A 25,045-nucleotide genomic window follows, 5' to 3' on the forward strand; every position below is an offset into this window, starting at 1 on the left:
TTTATCTTTTTGAAAATATATCCGTGTTTCTTTTCCTTCCGACAGACTTTTTTCCGGTATCTTGTGCTTATGCTTTTCCCTTCTTCTTGTAGAACACTTCCCGGAGTCCCAGGCACACGCCGTGAAAAAGGTGATGGAGGACCGGGTGGCGCGGGAATTTCCCAACATGGACGCGCACTGGGACGGGTACGACTATCTGGTCGCCCTCTCCGCCCGAGTTCAACACATGCGCTCAGTGGACCGCACCCTTGTCGATCTTCCGGATGCTGCCATCCAAATCTTCAAGGTGCTGTGGCCTGAAGAAGCCATGCCGGCCAACATCACCCTCACCGCCAACCGGCTGAAGGAGGCAGGGCGCCGGATTCGTGAGTGGCAGTGCTCTGCAGCTCGCGCTGGAGCTGACACCGCGCTTCGCTCCGCGTGCTCCTGGTACCCGGAGCTGGATCTGGACGCACTCCAAGGCGTACGCGAGGGTGCTCCGACCGACGTGGACCCGGTTCTTACCGCGAAGCGGCAAGATCGGGCCTACCGGCTCGCTGAGTATGCCAAAGTCCGCACCTTCATCCCTCCCCCTCCTGATGTTAAGGACTACCTCGGCAACGAGGAAGGAGAAGAGGGAGATGAAGATGAGGATGGCGAGGATGTGCCGCCTGAAGCTCCCGAGGCCAGCGCTGCTCCCCCTGAAGCTCCTGTTGCCTGAACAAGTTTGTCTGCTCCTGCTTGCTTGATATCAGAACTTATTAAATTCGACCCCGGTATGCCGGGGTTTATGATGTAAGATAAAACTTATGCTTGTGGTTTGTGGTGCAACAATTTGTGCCGGTGTCTTGCACACCGGTAACTTATTAAGTTATGTTGGTTTGCTACTTAACACTTTGCTTATCGTTTCCATTTTTGTCTTGCACTGCAATGATTCCGAAATTGTTTCCGCATCCAATTCGATGCACACTTGGTTCTTTTGCTTTGGCTCTGCCTACCTTCTCTGGGCGTTTTTGGCGTATGAGCGCAAAGTTCTTTTACCAAGTAAGCACTTTCTTGAACTTAGAAATAACTCGAAATTTTTGCAAAAAACCGGTATAACCGGGGTTAGTTAAATTTTCCAGATTGTTCTTTCCCGCTCTCCCTTTTCGTAGTTCATGTGCTTATCCCCTACCGGTTTATCTTGCTTGCCATGAAGCCGGATTTGCGGACAGCAGCAAAGTCGAAGACTCCGGTAGGGTTTAGCACACTACTAAACCGGAAAGAAAAAACGTTCAATAAGCAACCGGTAAACTGAAAAAAATAAACAAGTTTCATGCAACCTTAGTGGGGTAGTCCCCGAGATTCATTCGAGTTTCCGACACCTTTTATTCATAGCAAATAAGGTACAAAAAGGAACTTCTTACACCACAGCTTCAAGAGTAGAAAGGACGTAACAAAGCTACATTCCATGGACGCTTGGTTTCCTCTCCGGACCTGTCCGCCTTTCCTTTCTTCCATTCCTGTGCATCAATCAGGTAGTAGGCATCATTGTGAAGAGCCTTGCTCACGATGAAAGGTCCTTCCCACGGAGGGGAAAGCTTGTGCCGGCCTTCAGTGCGCTGCACCAGGCGTAACACCATGTCTCCTTCCCGGAACACTCTCGGGTTAACCTTCCGGCTGTGGTAGCGTCTGAGGTTTTGCTGGTAGATGGCTGTTCTTTCCAAAGCTAACACTCTTGCTTATTCTAGCAAGTCCACATCGTTTTCTCGTGCCTCCTTTACCTCTTCTTCGGTATAGAGTTGCACCCTTGGTGAATCATGGAGAATGTCGGTTGGTATGACCGCTTCTGCTCCATAAACCATGAAAAATGGAGTGTATCCGGTAGACCGGTTTGGAGTTGTTCTTATACTCCACATCACTGATGGTAGCTCATCGAGCCAACACCCCGGCGATTTCTCCACCGCATCGATGAGTCTTGGTTTGATACCGGAAAGTACCAAAGCGTTTGTCCTTTCGACTTGGCCATTGCCTTGTGGGTGTGCGACTGAGCACAAATCCAACCGGATGTTGTTGTCCTCACAAAATCTTTTGAACTCACCTTGAGCAAAGTTTGTGCCATTGTCAGTGATAATGCTATGTGGGTATCCATACCGCAAAATGACATCTTTCAAGAATTTCACCGCTGTATGCCCATCACACTTTGCGATGGGTTTCACTTCTAGCCATTTGGTGAATTTGTCTACCATTACCAAGATGTGGGTCATGTTTCCCCTTGCTCTTATGAATGGGCCAACCATGTCTAGGCACCAAACGACAAACGGCCAGGTTAACGGTATTGTCTTTAAGCCTGAGGCTGGGGTATGATTCTGCTTGGCGTACCTCTGGCACCCATTGCATTTTCTTACCAGATCCTCCGCGTTCTCCAAAGCCGTTGGCCAATAGAACCCATGCCGGAACACTTTTGCCACTAGCGCCCTTGACGAAGCGTGATGCCCACACTCCCCTCGGTGAATCTCCTCGAGCATTTCTTTTCCTTCTTCCGGTTCCACACATCTTTGGAGGACACCGGTAACACTTCTCTTGTACATCTCACCATTAATGATGGTGTAAGCTTTGGACCTCCTTTGGATCCTTCTTGACTCATTTTCGTCAACCGGCAAAGTGCCGTTGACCAGGAATTCCTTAATAGGTTCAACCCATGATGGTATCTCCCGAACCAGGAACACCGGTACGTCTATGTCCATGTTGTCCACCAGCATTGTTTCTTCCGGTACCGGCGCGGCGGTCCCCGATCTTACCGGAACAGTCCCCGAGTTTACCGGAACAGTCCCCGGGTTTCCTTCGTCGATATCCATTGGTACAATGTGCGATTCCGGTACAAAGATCGACTCCGACTCCGGACTCGGCTTGATTGACGGTACTCTTAAGTGTGCCAAGGCTATTCCGGGAGGAATTTCTTGCCTGGATGAGCCCAGCTTGGACAAAGCATCCGCGGCTTCATTTTCCGCACGCGGTACATGGTGAAACTCACACCCCTCGAAGAAACCGGCAATCTTTTGCACGTGAAATCGGTACGAGGCCATGTTGGCATCTTTCGCGTCCCAGTCTCCGGAACATTGTTGTACCACAAGATCTGAGTCTCCATAGCAAATGATCCGGTGTGCACCGATTTCTTTTGCGACCTTAAGCCCATGGATCAAAGCCTCGTATTCAGCGACATTGTTCGATGCCCTGAAATGTACTTGTAAAACATACCGGAGATGATCTCCCTTTGGTGAGGTTAGTACCACACCGGCACCTAGACCTTCCTTGAGCTTGGATCCGTCAAAGTGCATCTTCCAGTATTCTATTCTTTGATCCGGGGGCTTGTACTGCATTTCCGCCCAATCGACCAAGAAATCAGCTAAAGCTTGCGATTTTATAGCGTCTCTTCTTTCATACACCGGTACATACGGTGATATCTGTATTGCCCATTTTGCAATCCTGCCGCTACCATCTTTGTTGCACATGATATCGGAGATGGGTGCTTCACTCACCACCTTCATAGGGTGTTCCTCAAAGTAGTGTTTAAGCTTTGTGGCGGCCATGAAGACGCCATAGGTCATTTTCTGGAAGTGTGGGTAGTTTTTCTTTGAGAGGGAGAGCACCTCGCTCAGGTAGTATACCGGCCTCTGGACGGTTTTTCCTTCCTCTTCTCTTTCTACCACCACAACAACACTCACAACCCGGTTAGTTGCTGCTATGTATAGCAACATGGGCTCTCTTTCCAATGGCGAAGCCAATATCGACGCAGTGGCTAGCATTGTTTTCAGTTCTTTAAACGCCGCGTCTGCCTGAGGGGTCCAGACGAACGCATCGGATTTTTTCATCAAAGCATAAAGCGGCAAGGCCTTTTCCCCTAACCTGCTTATGAACCGGCTTAGTGATGCTAAGCTTCCGGTAAACTTTTGTACGTCCTTAAGATCTTGCGGTATCGTCATTCTCTCAATTGCCCGAATTTTTACCGGATTGACCTCGATGCCCCGACTTGAGACGAGGAAACCCAGCAGCTTGCCGGCAGGTACACCGAAGGTACATTTTGCCGGATTAAGTTTCATCCGGAACCTTCTTAAATTATCAAACGTTTGCCGGATATCGTCTATTAGGGTACCTTTTATCTTGGTTTTTACCACAATATCATCCACATACACTTGCACATTCTTTCCAATTTGATCAAACAAGCGTTTTTGCATACAGCGCTGGTACGTTGCATCAGCGTTGCGCAAACCAAAAGGCATAGTGATATAGCAATAAGTCCCGTGCGGGGTAATGAACGCAGTTTTTATTTGATCTTCCTTTTTCAAGGGGATTTGATGGAAACCGGAATAAGCATCCAGGAAAGACAACAACTCACACCCAGCAGTGGAATCAATCACTTGATCGATCCGTGGTAGAGGAAAGGGATCTCTTGGGCAAGCCTTGTTGAGGTTGGTGTAGTCGATGCACATGCGCCACACCTTTGGAGCTTTTGCCTCCAGGTTTTCATCTTTCTTCTTTTCGACCATTACCGGATTGGCCAGCCACTCAGTATGCGTGACTTCCACAATGAAACCGGCAACTAACAACTTTGTCACCTCTTCTCCAATAATCTTCCTCCTATCCTCAGCGAACCGGCGCAAAGGTTGTCGCACCGGCTTGGCATCCTTCCGGACATTCAGAGAGTGCTCAGCCAGCTCCCTCGGAACACCTACCAAGTCATCAGTAGACCAGGCGAAGATATTCCGATTCTCACGGAGGAAGCTGACGAGCGCGCTTTCCTATGCCTCGCTGAGACCGGCACCGATACGAACGGTGCGCTCAGGGAAAGCCGGGTCCAGCACTATGTCCTTTGTTTCCTTCGTCGGCTTGAACGCTGGAGCGCTCAAACTTGCACTCATTGCCGCTAAGCTCAATTGTGAAGACTGAGCCAGCGCAACTGCGGTTTGCATCCTTCTTTTTTCCTCCGCGATCACCAGCGATTCCGCTAGGTTCGATCCGGCAGACGCTGTTTCCAGCGAGACTTTGTAGTTTCCCACCACAATTAAGGGTCCACGAGGCGCCGACATCTTCATCTTAAGATACGCCGTGTGGGTCGAGGCCATGAAGGCTGCCAATGCCGGCCTCCCCAGCAGTGCATGGTACGGACTATCTAGGTCCACTACCTCGAACTCAACGTTTTCAACACGGCAATTGTCACGTCCTCCGAACGACACGTCCACCCGGACTTTTCCTACCGGTGCGCAAGACAAACCCGGAACGATCCCGTGAAACGTCGTATGAGTTGGCTGAAGCATGTTCTCTGTTATGCCCAGTGTATGCATGGTGTGCCGGTACATTATGTTTATGCTGCTCCCATTGTCTATCAGCACCTTGCTGAACTTGACGCGAGTCGTTGGCCCTTTCATGATTGGGTCCACCACGAGAGCGTAACCACCCGGATTCGGCATGATTTTGGGATGATCTCGGTACGACCATGTGAGTTCCTGATCTGACCACGGCATGTATTTTGGCACTGCCGGCATCACCGCGTTCACTTCCATGGAACGACGGCGCAGGCTTTGCTTGTCTGTTGGCTCGGTGACGAACACGACACAGCACACATCTGGATCTTCATAAACATTCCGGCCCAAAGGTGCCGGTGGAGGTGGTTGGCCGTGGCCTTCTCCCACCTGATTGACTTGTCGATACTGTCGCTCTGTTTTGTTGAGGCTGCACCGGTAAAGCATTTGCCCGGTAAGCGGTGGTGGTGGAGGTAGTTGTTGCTGACGCGGCATATCTTGTGGTGGTGGCATCATTGTGTTGACCCCTTGTGCTTGGGCATCTTTTACCGCTCCCTTTTGCATCAAGAATTTGGTCCAGGTACAATCCTTTGTCAAGTGGTTTGATGGGTGAGCCGGATTTGGCGTGTGCCATCGGCAAGGTTGATCCATGGGGGCTTCCATGGTGTATTTCGCGGGTTCTTGCCAGTTCTTTTTCTGGCCCCAGGGTTTCTTTTCGACCCATTGCTTCTTAGGACCTGCCCATGGCTGCGATCCGGTTCTTTGCCTCTGGCTGCCGCTGGCATCAGAGTTTTCTTGCACAGCAGCAACTTGCTGCGAACCATACCTTCGATCCGGGAAATCTTCCCTTCTTTTGTTGTTCCGGTTGTCCCGGTATTGTTCCTGGCGCTGCTGAGGCGGGTTTGATTGTTCCGGCTCAGCTTGTATCGCCGGTTGCATTGGGTCTCCCAACGCATAGTTATCCGCCACACGTATCATTTCCGCCAAGGTTGTTGGCATGTTTCTCTGCAGCCTTTGCCACAACGGCGAACCTCGCCGGCATCCTTGGCTAAACCAAGCAATGGCCTGAGCTTCTATCACTCCCTCACAAGAGTTTCTGGTGGAGTTCCACCGGGTCAGGTAATCCCGGTCTGTTTCCTGCGGGCGTTGCACGCACAAAGCGAGCTGCTGAGGCCTGTTTGGCCTTCTGTAGGTGCTGTTGAAGTTGCTCACAAAAGCTTCCTCAAAGTCCAACCAGCCATTTATGCTTCCTTCCGGCAAATTGTTCAGCCAGATTCTTGCCGGTCCTACTAGAAACGTTGGCACGATTCTCACGACCCAACGCCGGTTTCCTCCTCCGGCTACACAACCTCCGCCACCAGCGACGTATACCGCGGTCACATAATCCGCGAGCCAGTCTTCCGGCTTAGTGGTGCCATCGTATGTTTTGGTGTCACGGGGCAACTGAAAGTTGCGAACTGGTGGTTGCTCTTTCATGATTCTTGGGCCAAAGCACTTTGGACCCGGAGGACCCTCTGCCTCAATCATTTCAGACAGGTACACTCGGTCCAGACGGTGCCTCGCATCCCGTTCCGGCAAGTTTCTTTCTCCCAAGCGCTCTCCCAAAGGGTTTCGGTAAGCAGTGAGTCTTGTTGAATCAGCTTCATCGTAACGTTCCGGTGCCGCGGCCCTTGCCTGCCGGTACCTTGGTGGAGGCATCTCCTCGTCATCATACGCTGCCCTTGCAGCCGGATAGTTTTGCCCGGTTTCGTATCTACCGGCATGATTGTTTCCAGCATAGCCTCCTTTGGCGTAGCCCCGGTCTGCCCCTTGGCTTTTTCTACCGGCATCGTGTTGCCCGGCTTGTTGTTTACCGGCGAGGACCGGATCGTACACAGTCATCTGCTGTGCGTTCACTTATTTTTCTCTTCTTCTGTCCGGATGGGGGGACGAGGCCTGCCCATGGGACTTACTTCCGGCATTCCTTGTTGAACGCGCGGATTTAGAGGCCACAGCCTTGTTCGGCCTAGCCGCCTGCTCGACGATTCTGCCGCTCGATGGTATCTAGCAGCTCTCTAACACGCTCTTGTTGCTTTGCCAAAGCATCTCCGGTAAGCGAGTCACACGGATCTACCGCAGCCTTAGCAGCTTTTATGGTTTTATCCGGCTCATCGTACTTAGGTTTCTCTACGATGCTAGCAGATGCGAGAGGTACTCTTGCCGAGTAAGAACTTCCTTACGCAAATCCTGATCTAGATTGCGAGCCTTAAGCCGGTTCTCCGGTATCCTAGCAGCATGAGCGCTAACCGAAGCAAAGCCATGGGCAGCGTTGTACTCACGTAGGGTTAGGTTCAGCTCGCGCTGCGCCCGGACGATGTCGGCGCCGTTCGCGAGCAGCTTCTGACGTTGCGCCTCCAGCTCCGCCTGAGCCGCTGGTGGGTCGATGTTCTGCGCGATGGGCGTTGCCAGCATGTTCATCGCCGCCTGGAGAGGTGTTGCCGGTGGTGCGGAAGATGCTCCCGGTGCGCCGGTGTCGCGCTCCAGCGGTGGCTTGGCCGCACGGGTTGAAGCCGCACGACCAGCACCTTCATCCGCAACCTCCTTGCCCGCGCCGGCCACGCCAGTCATCATCACCTCGACGCTGTCGACGGCGCGACCAGCACAGAGCCACCTTGGCGGGTCCGGTGCCACCAGCACCGGCGAGAGGCGCTGGCGCACGGGGACGGTGCCGAAGTAGACGCGGTGGCTGCCGAACTCGATGATGCGGCCGTTCTTGGGGAAGATGCCGCCGTTGGCGAAGCAGCCCGCGTTGTCGTTGATGAAGTCGATGGAGTAGAAGCGCCGGACGAGCGCGGACACTGTCCGCTCGCCGGCGACCTCGAGGATGCCCGCCCGAATGTGTACTCCAGCAAGCGCCACTTCATGCCCCACGGTGGTCGCCAACTGTCGTCGTGGTGAACAGACAGATGCCATAGGATGGCTTGAGTTGGGGCCGAATGGACACAAGAGGATTCGGGGGAGGGTTTGTGATTAGATGGGATGAACTTCCGGATGGTTTCCTCAAGAACTTAGCCAAGGCTAGAGGTTGAAGAAGAAAGACATAAGGAAGAACTCGCTCTAGATCATCTTCTTTATTGATCTCAACAGGTTACAGGTTTCTCAGTACATGTGTTCTTCTAAACCTAGCTCTCTTCGTGCGTCTCTCTTCCTCCTTCTCGTCGTGCCCGTGAAGAGGGCTCCCCCCTCTCCTTATATAGGGGAGAGGGTGGCTTACAGGGCAAGAAACCCTAATGGCATCTTTGACTAGACAAACTACTTTACAAAGCTACTTTAATCATAGGTGACACCGGGGTCTTCTTTAATCAAGGGCGCTGACGTCCTCCGGCTTCTTTGACTGTCATCCTCCTCTTTATCGTCAGCCCTTCGTTTAAAGCTACTTCGCTTAGCTCATCCTTGTCTTCTAGCTCTGGAGAGAATCTTTGACCAGTCCTGCCGACGTGCTCTTCTTTCCGGCAGCCCGGTATCTTCTTTACCTGGTTCCGGCATACCCCTCTTGGGGATACCGGCTTAGCCTCACTTAGCTAATTTCTTATCTCTATGCTCCAGTACGAACATTAAACCGGTATCTTAATGGCTTAAACCATCCGGTTTGGCATGCCTTTGGCATACCGGGGGTCATCCCCCCAACATGCAGTTATGTCTGGCGTCTTGCAGTTGGGTGTGAGGATGACGGCAGGCGGCAACGTTTGTCTTCTTCGACTGAGTCTGGAGATGATGATGGTGTTGGGATCTGGTGACCATGGGGAAGATCCCGGCCGACGTGCCACAAAGTCTCGGGCTCGTCCTCTGCGACGACCCGGTTCATCGGCTCAAAAAGCAGCATTGAATGCGATGGTGCTCTCCCAGATCTAGGTGTGATGGTTGTTCGCCTCTTTTTCCAGCGCTACCATGGTGGCAGTGGGTTTCTCCAAGGGTGAACTTGTAGTTTTACTTATTGTGAGTTTTCTTGTGCAAAGTTGCTTGATGCAAATGTTTGTCTTGTGTGGTGACCATATGTGTAATCTCTGTAAACAGATTGTCTAATAAAATATATGGTTACATCAAAAAAAAATCAGATCAGAAGATATATTTTATCTGCGCAATAATTCAAACATTTATATTCTACCACATGTAATTCAACAACATCATAAATTCAAATTTTAGACGACATAGTTCGGATTTGTATAGGGCACAAGGGTACCCTCTACCCTCTTTAGTCCAACAAGTAAAGTAACTTTTAGTTTATTTTTTGAACTAAGAGTGTAAAGGGTATTCTAATGATGGACCACTTGTATCACTAACAAAAAATGATCATCGTGCGAAGTTCACTAATAACATAAATTCTAAATCAATGTTCACGAAACGAATGCATAGAACAGTAAGTCAAACATCATTGTTTATGTTGTAAGCGTTGATGCTAGCACGCATAGCATCGACACGCTTCTTTTGGTTCTGGTTCATACTGATTGTGTCACATAATATGCTCTTGAAACCCTTGGAGAATTTACTCGAGTTAAATTTGCATGCATCTATGTTTACATTATGTTGCTCGAGTGCCAACTTATCCACCTCAATGGTCACCCGATGCATCTAGAGTGTTATGAAGTTATTGTACTTTTCATCCCTCTTTTGCTCCTTCGCCACATTTGATAGCTTTTTCTTTTTTCAATGTATTCATGCTCATCAATTATAGTCATGCACATTTCCAACCATCTCTACTCCAAGGTATAAAATTCGGAAGGCAATGATCACAAAAAAACACAAAGGCTACGCGTCACTTCCAGATTGGGTCTAGTTTGCTCTTCACTTGCTATCTTGAAAATTTTGGGCTTAGAATTTAGAGTTCGTGCATTGGTGTATATATTTATTTCATTGTTTGGTTTATAAAAATAGGGAGAATTTTGTTTTCTCAATTCTCATGAAGTGATCATGTCTTCTGGAGAATAGAGCGATGCTTGCTACAAAAGAATGCAACAGTATAGAAAGACCAAGCAACAACATAATATTAGTATGTCAAGTTATTGCTTGAATGCTCCCGTTAATCATGTAGCATTAATATTGGATTTATTACTAGCATGCATTGTAAGAATAAAATGAGTATAGAGGTTCACGTTATATAAAATGAGTATAGAGGTTCACGTTATTTTGAGCGATGAGACCTCAAAGATGTCCTTGTATTTTGACTTGTAAAATATTTCATGTGTGTTATTTTCCATGGTTCTTTGCAATAACTATGACATTAATGTGTGGTCCATGACAAATGCAATGACATCCTTGAAATGAGGCCGAAATCTAGGGTTTCTTAGTGTAGTACAAATGTACAATCACATACCACATGATATATACAATCTATAACCACACAAAAAAAATTGCGTGATGTCGCACCCTATTTCTCAAATCACCCCGGATCTTGGTTGTTGGATTAAACTACCCCCAAGTCTATGAAAAGGTGTTAATGATTCCTTGGCGGAAATGCTACAAGTTAACTTCATCCCATAGTGCTCAATCAGACTATCATGTAATATGTGAAAAACTTTCATCCTCATCCTAAACATCGAGTATAATTTCTTTGGGGCCTTCATTTTTTCCTCAGACCCTTGTATCCATGTCGTCAAAGGAAGACTTCTTGGTGCATATGGACATTCTCATTCTCTCGTACAATACAAGGGTGTAACAATCTATGGATGTAAACATTGATCAGATACAGCATTTGTGGAATTATATGAAAGTAAAAGCATACATAAGTAAAAAAAAGAAACATTACAAATTCAAATCAAAGAACACAAATTTGAGACATTACAAGTGAAAACAAATAGTAAAGAATCATGAGCTTACTCGTCTAAAATAAATATTAGGTTATTAAAGTTATGATTTTTCGTGTTGAGCAAAAATAATATTAAGTACCAAAGCAAATAATACATCGCCAAAACATAAAAAAACTCGAGAATAAAATCAAATTAATATCAAGGAAATAAATCAATAAAACAAAATATATGAATCTAAGAATACCTTTGTTCTAAGTCTTTGTAGCTCATTGTTAACCGCAATAATAATATTGGCATGCTCTTTGCATTTCTTTTGATTGTTTTGCGCATATTTTCAAAAGTGATTGTGATCATAACTTCTCTTAATTCCCTTGTTGAACTTTGGCTACTTAATCTGCGTACCAAACAACATACACTCTTTCGATTGGATGATTATTTCTCCGCTCTCCTTTGATACACGTGTTAGAGGAACTTGGTCACCAAAGGCATCCTAAGTTTCTTTTTACGGTATTCACTTTATCAATAACAATATAATAATGCATAATGACATTTTCAAATGTGCTCATGGATCTGTCACCATGTATCAGATTAATTTTATGTAGCAAGTTTTTTCATAAACAAATAACATACATATATTAACACATATATATCTACAATGTTTTTCATGTAACCATATCTTTAATCCTTAAAACTTCAAATAAACATCCAACAAAAATCCCAAATGATTCATGCCATTCGAGCTTGAGTTCGAGCTCGAGGTCAAGCTCATGTCATCTCTATGTGGGTCGTCGCTGATGGGGAGGATGTGGATGTAGAGGCATATGGAATTTTCTAATAGGTATGTCGAGGCAGATTGAGGAGGTGGTTCTCAGGTTGCAGGCAGGAGTGGTCGCATATTTTACCATTAATTTTGGCAAAAAATCACACCTAATGGTTGAGCCATCAATTCTAGCCTGATTAATAAAATCACATGTAAGTTGTGACATAAGCACTGGTTGGTGGTGTTCGTTAAAACGAGTGCACACAAGCAGCTGATAATGGGTTCAAACACAACTACCTTTACATATCTTAGTAGATTTTTCTTGTAATTTTTTTTATTTTGAATACCTATTGTCAAAATCATGTGCCCGTCACTGATTGCAGGTAGGGTGCACCACGTCTAGAGGCAAACTTGATGTGGAGGCGGAGACACTTGTACCGGCAATGCGGTTGATGGGAGGAGGCAGGATTCAGCAAGATAGGAGGAGAGGGACGGGGCATGTTGGCATCAGCAAGACCATTGCAGAGGAAGAGAAGATATGAGGAATCCAGAAAGTGCAGGAGATAAGTCATGGTTTAGGTATGCGGTGGTAGGTAATGTAATTTTACACTAAATTTAGAGGGCATTCTTAAAAAAACATGGTTGGCTGACTAGAGGAAGGGTGAATCGGCGATTACAATTTTTTACATTTTTGTTGATTTAGGGGAATGTGGAAAAAGATTCACTAAAATTCAATTACGTGATACAATCCTATATGACAAAGTCACAACTCGACAAACAAGGTATACCAGTAAAAAAGCTAGATATTATAACCTGCCCAAACACAGTGATGTTTTGCCTCTTGCGTGCATATGTTCTTTTATTTTGAAATGCATCTTTGATATATTTTGAAATATTAAAATAAAATAACTGAAAAATCACGTGCACATCTTCGCATGCTATGTGCGCACAAAGTTTTTCCATGAAAAATCGACTTGTCATTTGGGTTGGGTAAAAAAGTCAAAATTTTGTGATAAAAATATGGCTTTTTGTGAGACATATTTTGTCTTTTTACATCAACCATAAAAAAAACATTAGATTACGAACACACATAGATTATTGAGATGCACATGCAAAAAAAGTTTGTTGGAATTTTTTGAAAATTAAAAATATAAATTTTTTTGGGTGGTGAGAGCATATGCAACCAGGAGCCAAATTGAACTTCTGCCAAAAATTTCCTTCTCTTCTTAAAATAGGGGGGAAAAGAAAAATTTCCATATACTAGCTCACCTAGAAGATCACGAGTGTTGTTACTTCAATAATTCCACTTTGTGTCCATGATTATTTTCTTCGAAAAAAGTTCTCAGAAGTTGTAACATGTTATGCCAGTTGTCTCATATAAAGTTCTAGTAGAGTAGTTAGGCTGCGTACAGTGGAGATAGGATATATTAAAATCATACAAAATCTATATTTGGTCATAGACATGGAATACGTTTATAGAGGACCTTTAACAAAATCATACAAAATAATATCTACGTCTTATAGGAAGAATTGTGTAGTTTGTTTTGCATGTGTTCCTATATATATTTTACGAAATATGTTATAATGTGTAATGAAATATTCATGTAAATCAGTACTAATTTATGAAACTTGTTCCACATTGCACTGAAAATCAGTAACGCTGTGTTTGGATGCACAGAATTTAGCCGCGGAATTGAATTGGACTGAAATTCCAAATCCAAGGTGGAAAGGAAATGACCTCCATTTCAATTTTGCTGTTTGGATGTACAATGTATTTGTTGTTGGAATCACAGGATGACACCGAATTCTAAATCATGTTTGGATGCAGCCTCGAATTGGAATTGGAAAGGGGCAGGGAGAGGGGCAGGGAGAGGTGGACTTGGAGTCAGCCAGGGAGAAGCCACGCACGCCGCCGTTCCCCTGTCGTCGATGCTACCCGCCGCCGTTCCCCCGCCGGTCAGGGAGGGGCCACCACAAGCCGTCGTTCCCCTACAGGACAGGTAGAAGACATCGCCCGACGCTGCTCCCCTACCGGCCAGGGACAGGCCACCGCCCGGGGCCGCGTCGCGCCGTTCCCCTACCGGCCAGGCCTGTCCGGCGACGTTCCCCTACCGCCGCCGTTCTAGGGTTATGGGAGCTCGCCGCCGTTGGAGGAGGGGTGAGATGGGGTGATGGGGAGAGGAGGGCACGGGACAAGAGAGGTCGGCGTGGCTTACCGGAGCTGCGGACGCCGCCGCCGGGCGGAGAAGGCCGAGCTCCGTCGCTGGCGGGCGGAGAAGGGCGAGCTCCTTCTCTGTTGTCGCGAGCGTTGACGAAGGGGTGTGCGATTCCACGCCTTTCCGAGGTCTCGGGCTCGGAAAGTGTCCAAGTGAAACGGTGCGCTCGCGGGGATGGCTCGGAATTTGCCAATCGTTTCCACGCCTCGATTCTAAGGCCACCCAAACAGCCGAATTGGGCCTATTCGCTCCAAATTCCAATTCCACAGCCAGATTCTATGCATCCAAACACAGTGTAAGGGTTTCGATAAATCACAAATGCTTCATGAGTAAAATATTTAGATATGCTTCAACACCTATAGAATTTGAAAAAAAAATGCACCCGTAACTCAGACAAAACATGATGTACTTGTATTTTTTTTGAACTAATATACTTTCTTGTACTAATACTCTCTTTTTGAAGTATAAGATAAGTACTGTAAACACGTATTATAACCGGTGAAAAAAATACTGAATTATGAATACATATCTACTGATGGAACGCATGTGAAAGTAAAAACAAGGAAGAGGGGATAGTAGGAGGACAGAAAACGAAAAAGAACACGTAAGAGTGCAACCTCAGTAAAGGAAAACGAACAAAAAAAAGCAAAGAAAAAATGGAACTGGGGACAAAAACAAGAAGGGAATGACTAGTCAAGCGGCAGACTAGTAGTGCACGCTGTCGCCAGTGCTGAGCTATAGTTGGACCTGGACGCGGTTTCGTTCGAATCAAGGCCCCCTTCCTCGGTGCCTGCCAGCCACGGAAATTCCTCGGGAGAAGCTTCGGAACGAACGACTTTTACGCGCCTACGCAAGAAGCTTCCAATGCCATCCATCTGCCACCGGGAGCACGCACGTTTGACTGCGAATTCAACGATCACCGTGAACCCTCCGGACTCCCCTATATAAGCACGGCAAATCCCCGCGGCCAGGAATCACAACAACCACTGCTATATCATAAGATAGGACTTCTCTAGCTTCTCCTTTGGTGTACTACGTTCTTGACTTGCGCCGCCGTTAAGGGCCTGCAACCTGCCGTCCCGCCGATCGACTTCATCTCCTGTTCAAGCGATGGCTCGCTCGGCTGCCGTCGACGTGCCCGCCGGCGTGGCGCAGGGCGGCGCGAGGAAGACGGAGGGGCTGGCGGCCGTGGCCGGCGACGGCCGGAGGGTCGACCAGGCCGTGGCGTACCTGCTCATGGCCACCGCGCTCGCCGTCACCTACCTCGTGCACTGACCGATCGGACGGACGACGAGGAGGAGCATGACGATTGATGACAGTAATAATTAGTCGTTCGTCAATACAGCTAGGAATTCTTTTTTCGTGTCCCTCCATCTTGTAAGTCTTGAGCAAAGCCATGAACAGATGATATGTTTGTCGCCAGATTTTCTTTGACTAGCTAGGAGTTACTAAGCTTGAATGGTCTGTTCATGTCTTCTTCTTCTTCGTTGGCAAACTTGTTCATGTCGCTACATCCCTAACACATCAATACATCAGAAGCTAATATTTCCTCCGGCCGATCCATAATAAGTGTTGAGGATGCTCAAATTTGAACTAAATCCCCAACACTTATTATGGATTGGAGGGAGTACTAGTTCCGAAGATTTGCTGGCATGCCCGACTAGTCAACTTCTAAATTACCTGCAGCTCGACATCTCTCCATCAGTAACCCTGCGAGAGCATGTGGCACAAGGCTGAATCAAAGCACAATATCTCTGGCCTCCACACCCACACAGGACACATCAAACAGCACAAACAGGCACCCAGATCAACCCAAACAACACGCATAACAAAATCTGCAGCAGGCTGGACAGGTCATGCTTCATCAAATTATTAAGTATTATAAAGTATATAATTTAATATCCTCTACTGGCGACACAACATGCTGACAAGAATGTACAATCACTGTAATATAGGTATTCCCACGACTTCGAAGAAAACTAACTAACAATGGGGGAAATGCCGCTGCTGTCTGGTTTCCCCCAGCTGGTACAGCTGGAAGCCGGCGAGGCCAGGACCCTAAACCTGTTGAACTAGCCAGACTTCTACAACACAAGGTGCAAAAGAGGAGCACAGATGCTCACCTAAGGTGAGCCAGATTCCTCCCCAGAGTCTGCGTCAGGCTCTGCAACTGCATCATCTTCAGAGCCTGAGCCAGACTCTGCAACTCCATCATCTTCAGAGCCTGAGACAGAGCCAGAGTCTGCAACTACATCATCCTCCTCTGAGCCTGACCCAGAATCTGCAACTACATCATCTTCCGACTCTGACCCCGAGTCTGCAACAACATCATCTTCATCTTCAGAGCCTGACATGGCGAATTGCTTGGAGATGGGTGTCGGTCGTTGCCTCGTCGTTTTCTTTGTCATTGCTTCAGGTGTAACCTGCCCTGGTTGCACCATCTCTTCATCATCACTTTTCATGTTTCTTCGACTCCGACGAAGCCCTTGCTGTCGAGGCTTGCTATCAACCTTACGGGCAGCAAGACGAGTTCTCTTGCGCGTCACAACAACTTCCTCCTCATCGGAGTTGCTCTCGTGGGAATCAGAAGCATCAGTGTCGTCATCGCTGCTGGAGGAGCCATCATCTTTATCATTATAGTCTGAGACTTCACCGTCGTCAGAACTAGGATCATCTAGGTCCTTGGCATCCTCCTGTTCTCTAACTTCATTATTCTCTGGACTGATGTCAGATCCTACATTGGCTCCATTGTCTCCCTGATCTGGAACATGCCTTCTCTTCTTGCCTGCCTCCTTAGGTGGATCAGATTCCTTTCCTTTCCTGCATTAAAGTACATAATTTATTTTCAAGAAGAATGCATTTGACGTTGCATAAGAAAAGGGCAACTGCTAAAACTTCAGTAGATGAAAAGCAAATGAGAATGCAATCTGCGCCCCACTTTTGATGTTTCTCCCAGGAAAATCTGCCAGGGTCAAAAATCCCTGGAACCTAAATCATTTTTCTTCTTCAGAATTTTCTATATGCACCATTCCCCAAACAAATGCGCAAACCATAGAGCACGCTTATTTATAATGTAAATATCAAGTAAAGATGCACTTTCAAAAGGCAGTAAGCAATACCATAAGAAATTTGCGTATACGTCTATCGCCAAGAACAGCTAAATACTACTCCTAAGAAACTAGTGGGAAACAGCAGGGGGTGGAGTGGTTTTAACTTACGCTGTAGCTTTTATTGCCTCCTTTATGGAACGATCATAATCAGCTGCACACAAAACCAATACAGGATATCATCAATGTTAAAAGAGAGCAGGCGGTCACAGTTTATTTAACAGTTATAATATCTCTACAAAATTGGAAAATAATGGAAGCAAGCCAGTTACATCACATCTTGCAAATGTTAAATCACACTACTGGTCTGTTTAGTGGGAGTTATGAACAAACAAACACCAACAAACAATACTCCCTCTGGTCCAAATTAGTTCACTCAAATTTGTCTAGATTCACATGTATCTATACGCGTTTTAGTGTGTAGATACATGTGAATCTAGATGAATCTGTGGCTACTAATTTGGAACGGAGGGAGTATCAGTTTTCCGTTCCAGTGAACTTGCTTACAATGATTAGAACCAGTAAAAGGATAATATCAATAGATGCATAAAGTTGACTACAGAATGAGTGATGCCAAAATAGCATGAGTTTTCAATATAAACAATCAAGCTGCAGGTCATGAGCCCCAAGATAATTGCTAATGTAAGGAAAAAATGTTTCATTTTTTCACGTTTAGCTAAGGTTGTTGAATAAAGAAGCTCCTTACAGTAATTGTAGCTGACAGGTTTACGTTCGCGTAAAGCACGGGTTTGGAAAATATTAACTAAAGCTCGTTCATCCTTCTGCTGCCGACGTTTTAATTCCCTCTCTTTCTTCTGCAATTTAAAGAACAGGTAAAAATGTCGTGATAAATCATCAGCGCGATAAAGTACAATCTGCTGCCAAGAATAAATGCAAACATTGCAATAAAAGCAAGTAAGATGGAAGCTACCTTTTGAAACTTCTCCACAGCTGGAATGGTATTTTCCTTGAGATGCTGTCCAATGGCAGATTCAGATCGACCCTTGCTGCATAACTTTTCCTGTAAACGTCACATGTCAAATATTGGTACTACAAAGCGAAATGCACATGAAAAACATATCAGCAGGAACCCTAACTGATATATCAAGAAACTCATCAAGGTTAGTTGCAGCTGTTTCCCAGTGAATATTGAGAACCGGTTTTGTCAAACGGCCATTCTTCCCCTTCCAGTTCTGCTTATAATCAACCGTTACATCTTCTTTAAATAACCTATGACCAACAGTTGAGTCTCCAACATACCTAGCAGCCAGGAAAGTTAATGAAGTATCAGCAAGAAGACAAACAAAAAGTACCAAGGGTCTGCTTCATTATTTTATGGATGTGCAATTAAAAGAAACAAACATTAATATAAAGATTCACGGTGAAAGATTGCCAAATACGTAAAGCGTCACTTTAACTGAAGCATGTGCCATATTAGAAGAGTTCTTACTGTGTATACAATAGGTGGTCATCTGAAAACCAAGAAGGGCAATACCAAGAATGGAGGAGAAAATTCTTATCAACCAGTCACATGCTATCAAGTTTCTAGAACAGCCATCAAAATATCTTTTGCATTTAAAGCCAGTTGCTTGCCTTACAGCTGAGCATCTCAATTTGATCATCCATAATTAAAAGGCATAAGGAAAACCAAGACAAATGTCGAGTATAGCTATGGACTAAGGTAATAACTTGAGGTGTAATTCAACTCTTCCAATTATCCAATATAATCAAGCCAAGTATATTATAGATTGCATCAACTTTTATGTTGGAAGTTTGGAATATGCAGAAACATCTTTAACTAGGTGATGAGCCCATAGGCCAATAATTGATACCAGCCTCATTCCCATCATATGATAGATTTGACGATTGTAGAAAATAATAATTACATCATGCGTTAAATCTTTATATGTGCCTATCAGCCTATGATATGTGCAGGCCACCTTGTGTCTATGACATGTGTGCCTATGGGTAAAATAGGCATATTATGTTTTGCCCTGATCAAAGGTTACAAGACTTCTCAGTCATCACTTGCTGTTACCGGCAATGTCAAAAAAACTTGAAGAAAAGTAAATTCAGTGACTGGAGATGGTAGATTATGGAAAATGTAAAGAAGAGGGAACAAAAATACACACCAGTATACAGACCCATCACTGGCACTCCCTAACTTTTCTTTCCGGAAGTTGGAAATATTAACTCCTTTCTTCATTTCATCATTAATGTACCATACTGCATCATTTTGCTGCAATACAGATAATTTCTATCAATCTAATGTGCGTAAAATGCTCGAGAAAACTTATTGGTATTTCATTGATCAAATTACTCATGAGAAATTGAAAACTTGTCCCACAAAAGAATTACCTCTGACCGAACTTCACAAAGCGCCTTGAGTATAAATAAACGAGATACTGGATCCAGCTCCTTAAATGTCTCTACTTCCTTACTGCACCAACAAATAAGTTACGGTGATGAACAAATAAAAATCAACAGGGTAATGCACACAGACACAGCATTATTTACAATACACCAATGCATACCCAGGATTTTGTTTGAACGGGTTGGTTCCTTCAGCAACCTGAAACCAAAAATATTAAGGCCTGGGCTAGTCTATTTTGTTTACATTAGTAAAATGGAAATGTATTCTAGCAACCTACCCATGACCACCAATCGGATAGTTTCTTGGCAGTTGCCATTATCCATCCATCATCAACATTGAGATTCTTGGCAACTGGTGGTATTCCCTGAAACATTTGAGTAGAACAAGTTAGCAAAGAACATCTGCGACAAACATGGCATGGTACGAAGAAAACAAGTTAATAATTCGTTATGTTTGTGGCAAGCAAAACTATACTAAAACAGGCCTAGGGGTCATAAAACCGCTTTCAGCAGATGCGTAGGCAATATATCATCTACATGTAATAAACAACAAAGGCGTTTTGTTACAAATACTTAAACCATGAAATATGCGGCACACAAGTCCTTCTGAGAAACGATGAAAACAAATATATGCACAACAAAGGAGTTTTGTTACAAATAGGTAAACCATAAAATAAGCGCCACACAAGTCCTGTTTTGAGTAAATTATTTTTCCTGTTTCATAAACGTTAACATGAGTAACTAAATAAGCACAGTATGCAGTTAGGGAAAACAAATATTAGAAGGGGAAGGAGACGCTATTTTTTTTAAGATCGAGTGATGAAAAGGTTAGCAGATTGCACCGACTGAGAACAGACTCTATTACGCGCTCATGCCACTACGCATTTGATCTCTGCACACGCAATTACACTGCTGGCCGAACCAAATCAGACCAGCAAAGTGATTTCAATGTGCTGAGTACTAGTATTATGTATGTCTAGCACAGGGAAAACAATTAAGAGGGCGATTAAAGGAAAGTACTACCTTCAATAGGGCAATGTGGACGCGCGCGAGGTCGCGGTTGTTGGCGATGAGCGCCGTCTCGATCTCGTCGGCCGAGAGGCCCAGGGCGGCCTCGATCACCGGCTCGAACACCTGCGGTTTCCAATCCGGTTAGGTGGGAGGAGAGAAAATGGGGAAGGGAAAACCCTAGGCGGCGAAGCGGAAGCGGGGGCTCACCTGGAGGAAGTGGAGGACGGAGGCGAGCTCCCAGCGGCGGCGGAGGAGCAAGCGGGGATCCTCGGCCGGGGCGTCCTCCGGCGGCGGCGGCGGTGGCCCCGGGGGCTTGGGCGGGGAGGAGGGCCTCGCGCGCTTCGCCGGCGACGCCATGGGGGCGGCGCGGGGAGCGTTGGGTGGGCGGGAAGGGGGGCGAATTGGTGGGCAGAGAGGCGCTAGGGGAGGCGGCACTGTGTCTGTGAGCCGTCGAGTATTATAGGGTTTTTTTTGCCCCCAGGGAGAGCGGTGGCATGCTCTTTTATTTACTCGAAGAAAACACATGGCGTTATATGCCAAAATAAACATAGATTTTTTCATGTCGATTTTGGAAAATTTGCAAATTTATACTGCGGGTTACCAAATTTTGACAGGATACGCTTTTTTTTTTGAAACCTGGGTGAGCTTTATTAATTAGGCAACAATGTTCTTACAATCGAGCATGAGCACTCCCAGCACGCAGGAAGGGACTGCATCACGCAACACACCACACTCACCCTTGCCTAATTGCGCTAGTTCATGCGCCACTCGATTACTCACCCTAGACACCTTACACACTTTAACCTCCAGGAGCATGTTCAGCAGAGCCTTGGCCTCTTGGAACAGACACCAGTGTGCCGATCGATCTTCATCGGACCGACGTAAGCACAGCCACAACCCGAGCACAATCAGTTTCAAGGATCCCCCGCTGGTGTGGATGAGCAGCTAGGTATCGGAGGCCGTCGAGACATGCCAACACTTCAGCTTCCTCCGCGCTAGAGCACCCTACAATGGTTTTCCATTCGGAGAATAGGATACGCTTTTACACGTGTAATTTTTAAAATATTATGGATTTTTTTGATTTTTTTACACATGTACTCTCCCCGTTACTTTAGATATGTCTTAAGTCACGCTTTGTTAACTTTGACTAACTTTCTAGTAAAAAGTAGAGGTATTTGCGATACTAAATTAAATTGCTAGGTTCATCTTAACATGTAGTTCAATAATATAGTTATTTAATTTCATGTACATTGGTATTTTTGTGTAAAAAATTGATTAAATGTAAGAATATGTGACTTCTGGAAATTTCTGCCGAAAAAAATTAATCATACTATCTCCGTTAAAAGTCAACTGTTTTAGTTTTATCTAGATAAAAATATATTTAGATATTAGTTGTAGATACACCCGTGACTTAAAAAATTGAGATATGGAGGGAGTATATGATTTGACACACATCACAAATGGTAGTAATACCAAAGAATTATAAGGGCATAAGTCTCTACTTACCTACACAGGTAAAAAAATCAAACCTTTTTTCATTTTCTTCAAAATGGAAGGAGGACCATAGCCCCTGCATCGAAAGGATGCATATGACTTCTTTTATTTATTTATTTAACACATGTCTAACAAAGATCATATATCGAAAAAACTGAAGCCATCACGCAACAGGTGCACTATCACACCCCAAAACACCCCTCTAAGCAAAACAAGAGGGTTGCGCTAAAGATTCCTTTATTAGAATAAGTAGATTTTATTTTAATAGTGGTTGACACAACAAGATCATATATTGACCAATGGTTATTCAAGCATGGGAGTGACGTTTGTTTTGATATATATAAATGGTAAAAAATTCACAAATACAAAGGTGACTTATCAAATTTAGTCACTTGATCTCATGACATTCCATTCAATCTAGCCGACCAAACAAAATTTTGGACCACCCCAATCAACCAAATTGGGCATCCCTGTTTGAACCATCCCAAGAAAGTTACCAAGTTCATTATATCTAACATCATCACCATACATCCAAAAGATAATATAAGTTGCCTTTGCAAAAAAAAAGGTATGTATTTCATCCATTCCATTCTTGACAATTACACTTGTTTGACTTAGATTTCTAGCTTGCCACTTGTGTTGAATGGACTATCTATCTTGCTATTATTGGCAAAAGTTTGGCGTGGGGACTCTAGGAACAAATTTTCAACATGCTATGTTTATGTTGACGTGTTACTATTGTATTAATGTGCCTCATTTTGAAAAAAAAAATAGAGTATGAGGGGTCTAGTACTCTATACTACCTCTGTTTCAATGAATAAGGCGCACACATATTTTAAGACGAACTTTGACCAAACAAATTGAGCAACAAAATCATATTGTACTTAATTTATATCGTTGGATTCATATTGAAAAACACTTTATAATGATTCTAATTTTAAACCAAAAATCTTTGTATATATAGAGTAATCTTTAGTCAAAGAAAAAACACGCAAAACAGGGACGCCATATTTTCTAAAATGGAGGGAGTATTGTCGTGGACATCAAATCGCCAATACAATCTAGTACACAAGAAAAAGATATAAAGTTGGGAACAATGACTATGAGCTTTGTAGCTGAGGGGTATTTGAAAACTAATGCACCAAGCGTAGACATCAAATCGCCAATAAAATCTAATACATTGACGTGATATTTTGTTATTATGATGCTCTATGTGTTTGTTGTTGCATATAGGGTCCTACTTGATTGGTTTATGTGCATGATATTAGTAAATGAGTAATACTACTTAATGCACACTGTGGACTAAGACATACTTCTTGATTATGAAGAGATCTATCAACAAGGAATCAGAGCAAGTGATACAGGACACCTGAATATATACAAGTTGAATATAGGCTTAGTTCACTTAAAAAAACTAGAGATGTAGGCTTACACTTGTACATCTAAGATCGAACATAATCCAAGGTCGAGGACAGGCATGTAATTTTATTTTGCATACTACATGCGAGGAACAATGGCAAGGCTTATATGGGATCGACGTGGACGCCATTATTGGAATATGCCCTAGAGGCGGTCATGCAAATTAATATATTCCTTATGTATTTATTTATGAGTTATTCACATTGTCCCTAGATATAATTGTAATATGTAGCAACAAGTTTGCGTCTTATTTTTGAGCCTTGCACGATGATAATTTATCTAGAATTATTATTGTAATATGTAGTCAAGTGTAAGCCTACATCATGCAGGGCTTGTTGCCAGAAAGCCTAAACTTGTTGCTACATATTACAATTATCACATTGTCCCTAGATAAATAATTTGTAATATGATGATACTAGTCAAAATATAGATAATTGTAATATGTAGCAACAAGTTTAGGCTTCCTAGCCCTTCTAAAACTACGCTCAAGTGCCTTCACTCTTGAGGGAAATTGATCCATAACAACCAACGCTTCATGATATGTCATTATTGCTATTTAATGAAATATATTTCCTAAATGTACTATACCACCATATTTGGGCTCCTAAGCACTAGGTTTTTCTTGTTTGGCTCACTGCTTATGATCAATAAAAAATGATTACCGTTGGTGCAAATTGTGCAATAACATGATAGAGATTGTTCATGGCGCACCAAATATTCATAGCATAGCTCTTCCTAAGAGGTGTGATATGTCATCATGCCACAGGTTCAAAGTGAAGAGCTCTTCGCTCAGTATAGCTAGCCTCATATTTTGCCACAAATGTGGGTAGAACCAACATGACCCACATGGGGAAAGCACACAGGTGTGGGGCCACTCATGGTCCTCATTTAAAAACTTATAACAATAAAAATATGGAAGAGGTTAGGTATTATTGGTCTAGGCATAATGCTTTACAACTTATGATGGTGTTCCGTACATAATGATTTGTCGGATTTTGAGCTAGCTATAAGTTTCCAGAATTTCCGACATAAGCGGGTGTCTAGAGAACTCGACAAGAGGCACAAGTCAAACACATGACCCATGGTCCTTGCTGCACGTGAAAGCTACAAGGACAAATGTTTCCGGGAAGGTGGATGTTGTTGGTCTTGCCGCTCCGTTTGCCGGCTTCCAATGACACTCAGTATGTGAGAGTATAAGTTTAACTTCCAATGATGTATATATCTAGCTTGTGACTTGTATTAAATGAACTCTATATTTTTGCTATTACTAATAAAAGTGTGGCACATGGCTCTAGGAAAGATCATTCAACCATGGCATGTTATGATGACATGCTACTATTATATTGTATGTGTGCGACCTTTTGAACAAAGGTAGCGAATTAGGGGATACTACTCTATGTTTTGGTTGACATGGATTAGGCTCCTGAACACTAGGTTTTTTCTTGGCCCAGCTCACTTCTTATGATAAACCGATTAACACGTGTGCACTTTTTGCACTAGCTTGATAGAGATTGTTCACTGTGCATCAAACACTTAGATCTTAGATTTTACCACGAGGTATGGTGTCATTCTATTCCATAGGGTTCAAAGTAAAGAGCGCTCCACTCGGTAGCTATCCTCATGT

At 44.5% G+C, this 25,045-nt stretch overlaps 1 protein-coding gene across 1 annotated transcript; it reads right to left on the bottom strand.

Annotated features, from left to right (window-relative positions):
- Positions 1 to 15,886: 15,886 nt before the first annotated feature.
- Positions 15,887 to 20,865, bottom strand: LOC124657693 (DDT domain-containing protein DDR4-like). Its single transcript, XM_047196207.1, has 11 exons — positions 20,716 to 20,865; positions 20,521 to 20,631; positions 19,776 to 19,862; positions 19,659 to 19,696; positions 19,483 to 19,564; positions 19,257 to 19,363; positions 18,222 to 18,384; positions 18,056 to 18,145; positions 17,831 to 17,939; positions 17,236 to 17,278; positions 15,887 to 16,837 (listed from the first exon to the last, which is right to left on the bottom strand). The coding sequence occupies exons 1-11, from the start codon at positions 20,863 to 20,865 to the stop codon at positions 16,141 to 16,143; spliced, it is 1,677 nt and encodes a 558-aa protein (XP_047052163.1). The 3' UTR covers positions 15,887 to 16,140.
- Positions 20,866 to 25,045: the final 4,180 nt, after the last annotated feature.

This window comes from Lolium rigidum, chromosome 5 (genome assembly GCF_022539505.1).
Source record: "Lolium rigidum isolate FL_2022 chromosome 5, APGP_CSIRO_Lrig_0.1, whole genome shotgun sequence".
NCBI classification, from domain to species: Eukaryota; Viridiplantae; Streptophyta; class Magnoliopsida; order Poales; family Poaceae; genus Lolium; species Lolium rigidum.

Bases quoted from the DNA above. Each gene is read 5' to 3' on its own strand.
- LOC124657693 (XM_047196207.1), bottom strand. From the start codon at position 20,865: ATGGCGTCGCCGGCGAAGCGCGCGAGGCCCTCCTCCCCGCCCAAGCCC. The intron at 18,146-18,221 runs GTTAGGGTTCCT...TGACGTTTACAG, and splicing joins ATGAGTTTCTTGATATATCA to GAAAAGTTATGCAGCAAGGG. The intron at 16,838-17,235 runs GTAAGTTAAAAC...ACTTTAATGCAG, and splicing joins GAGGCAATAAAAGCTACAGC to GAAAGGAAAGGAATCTGATC.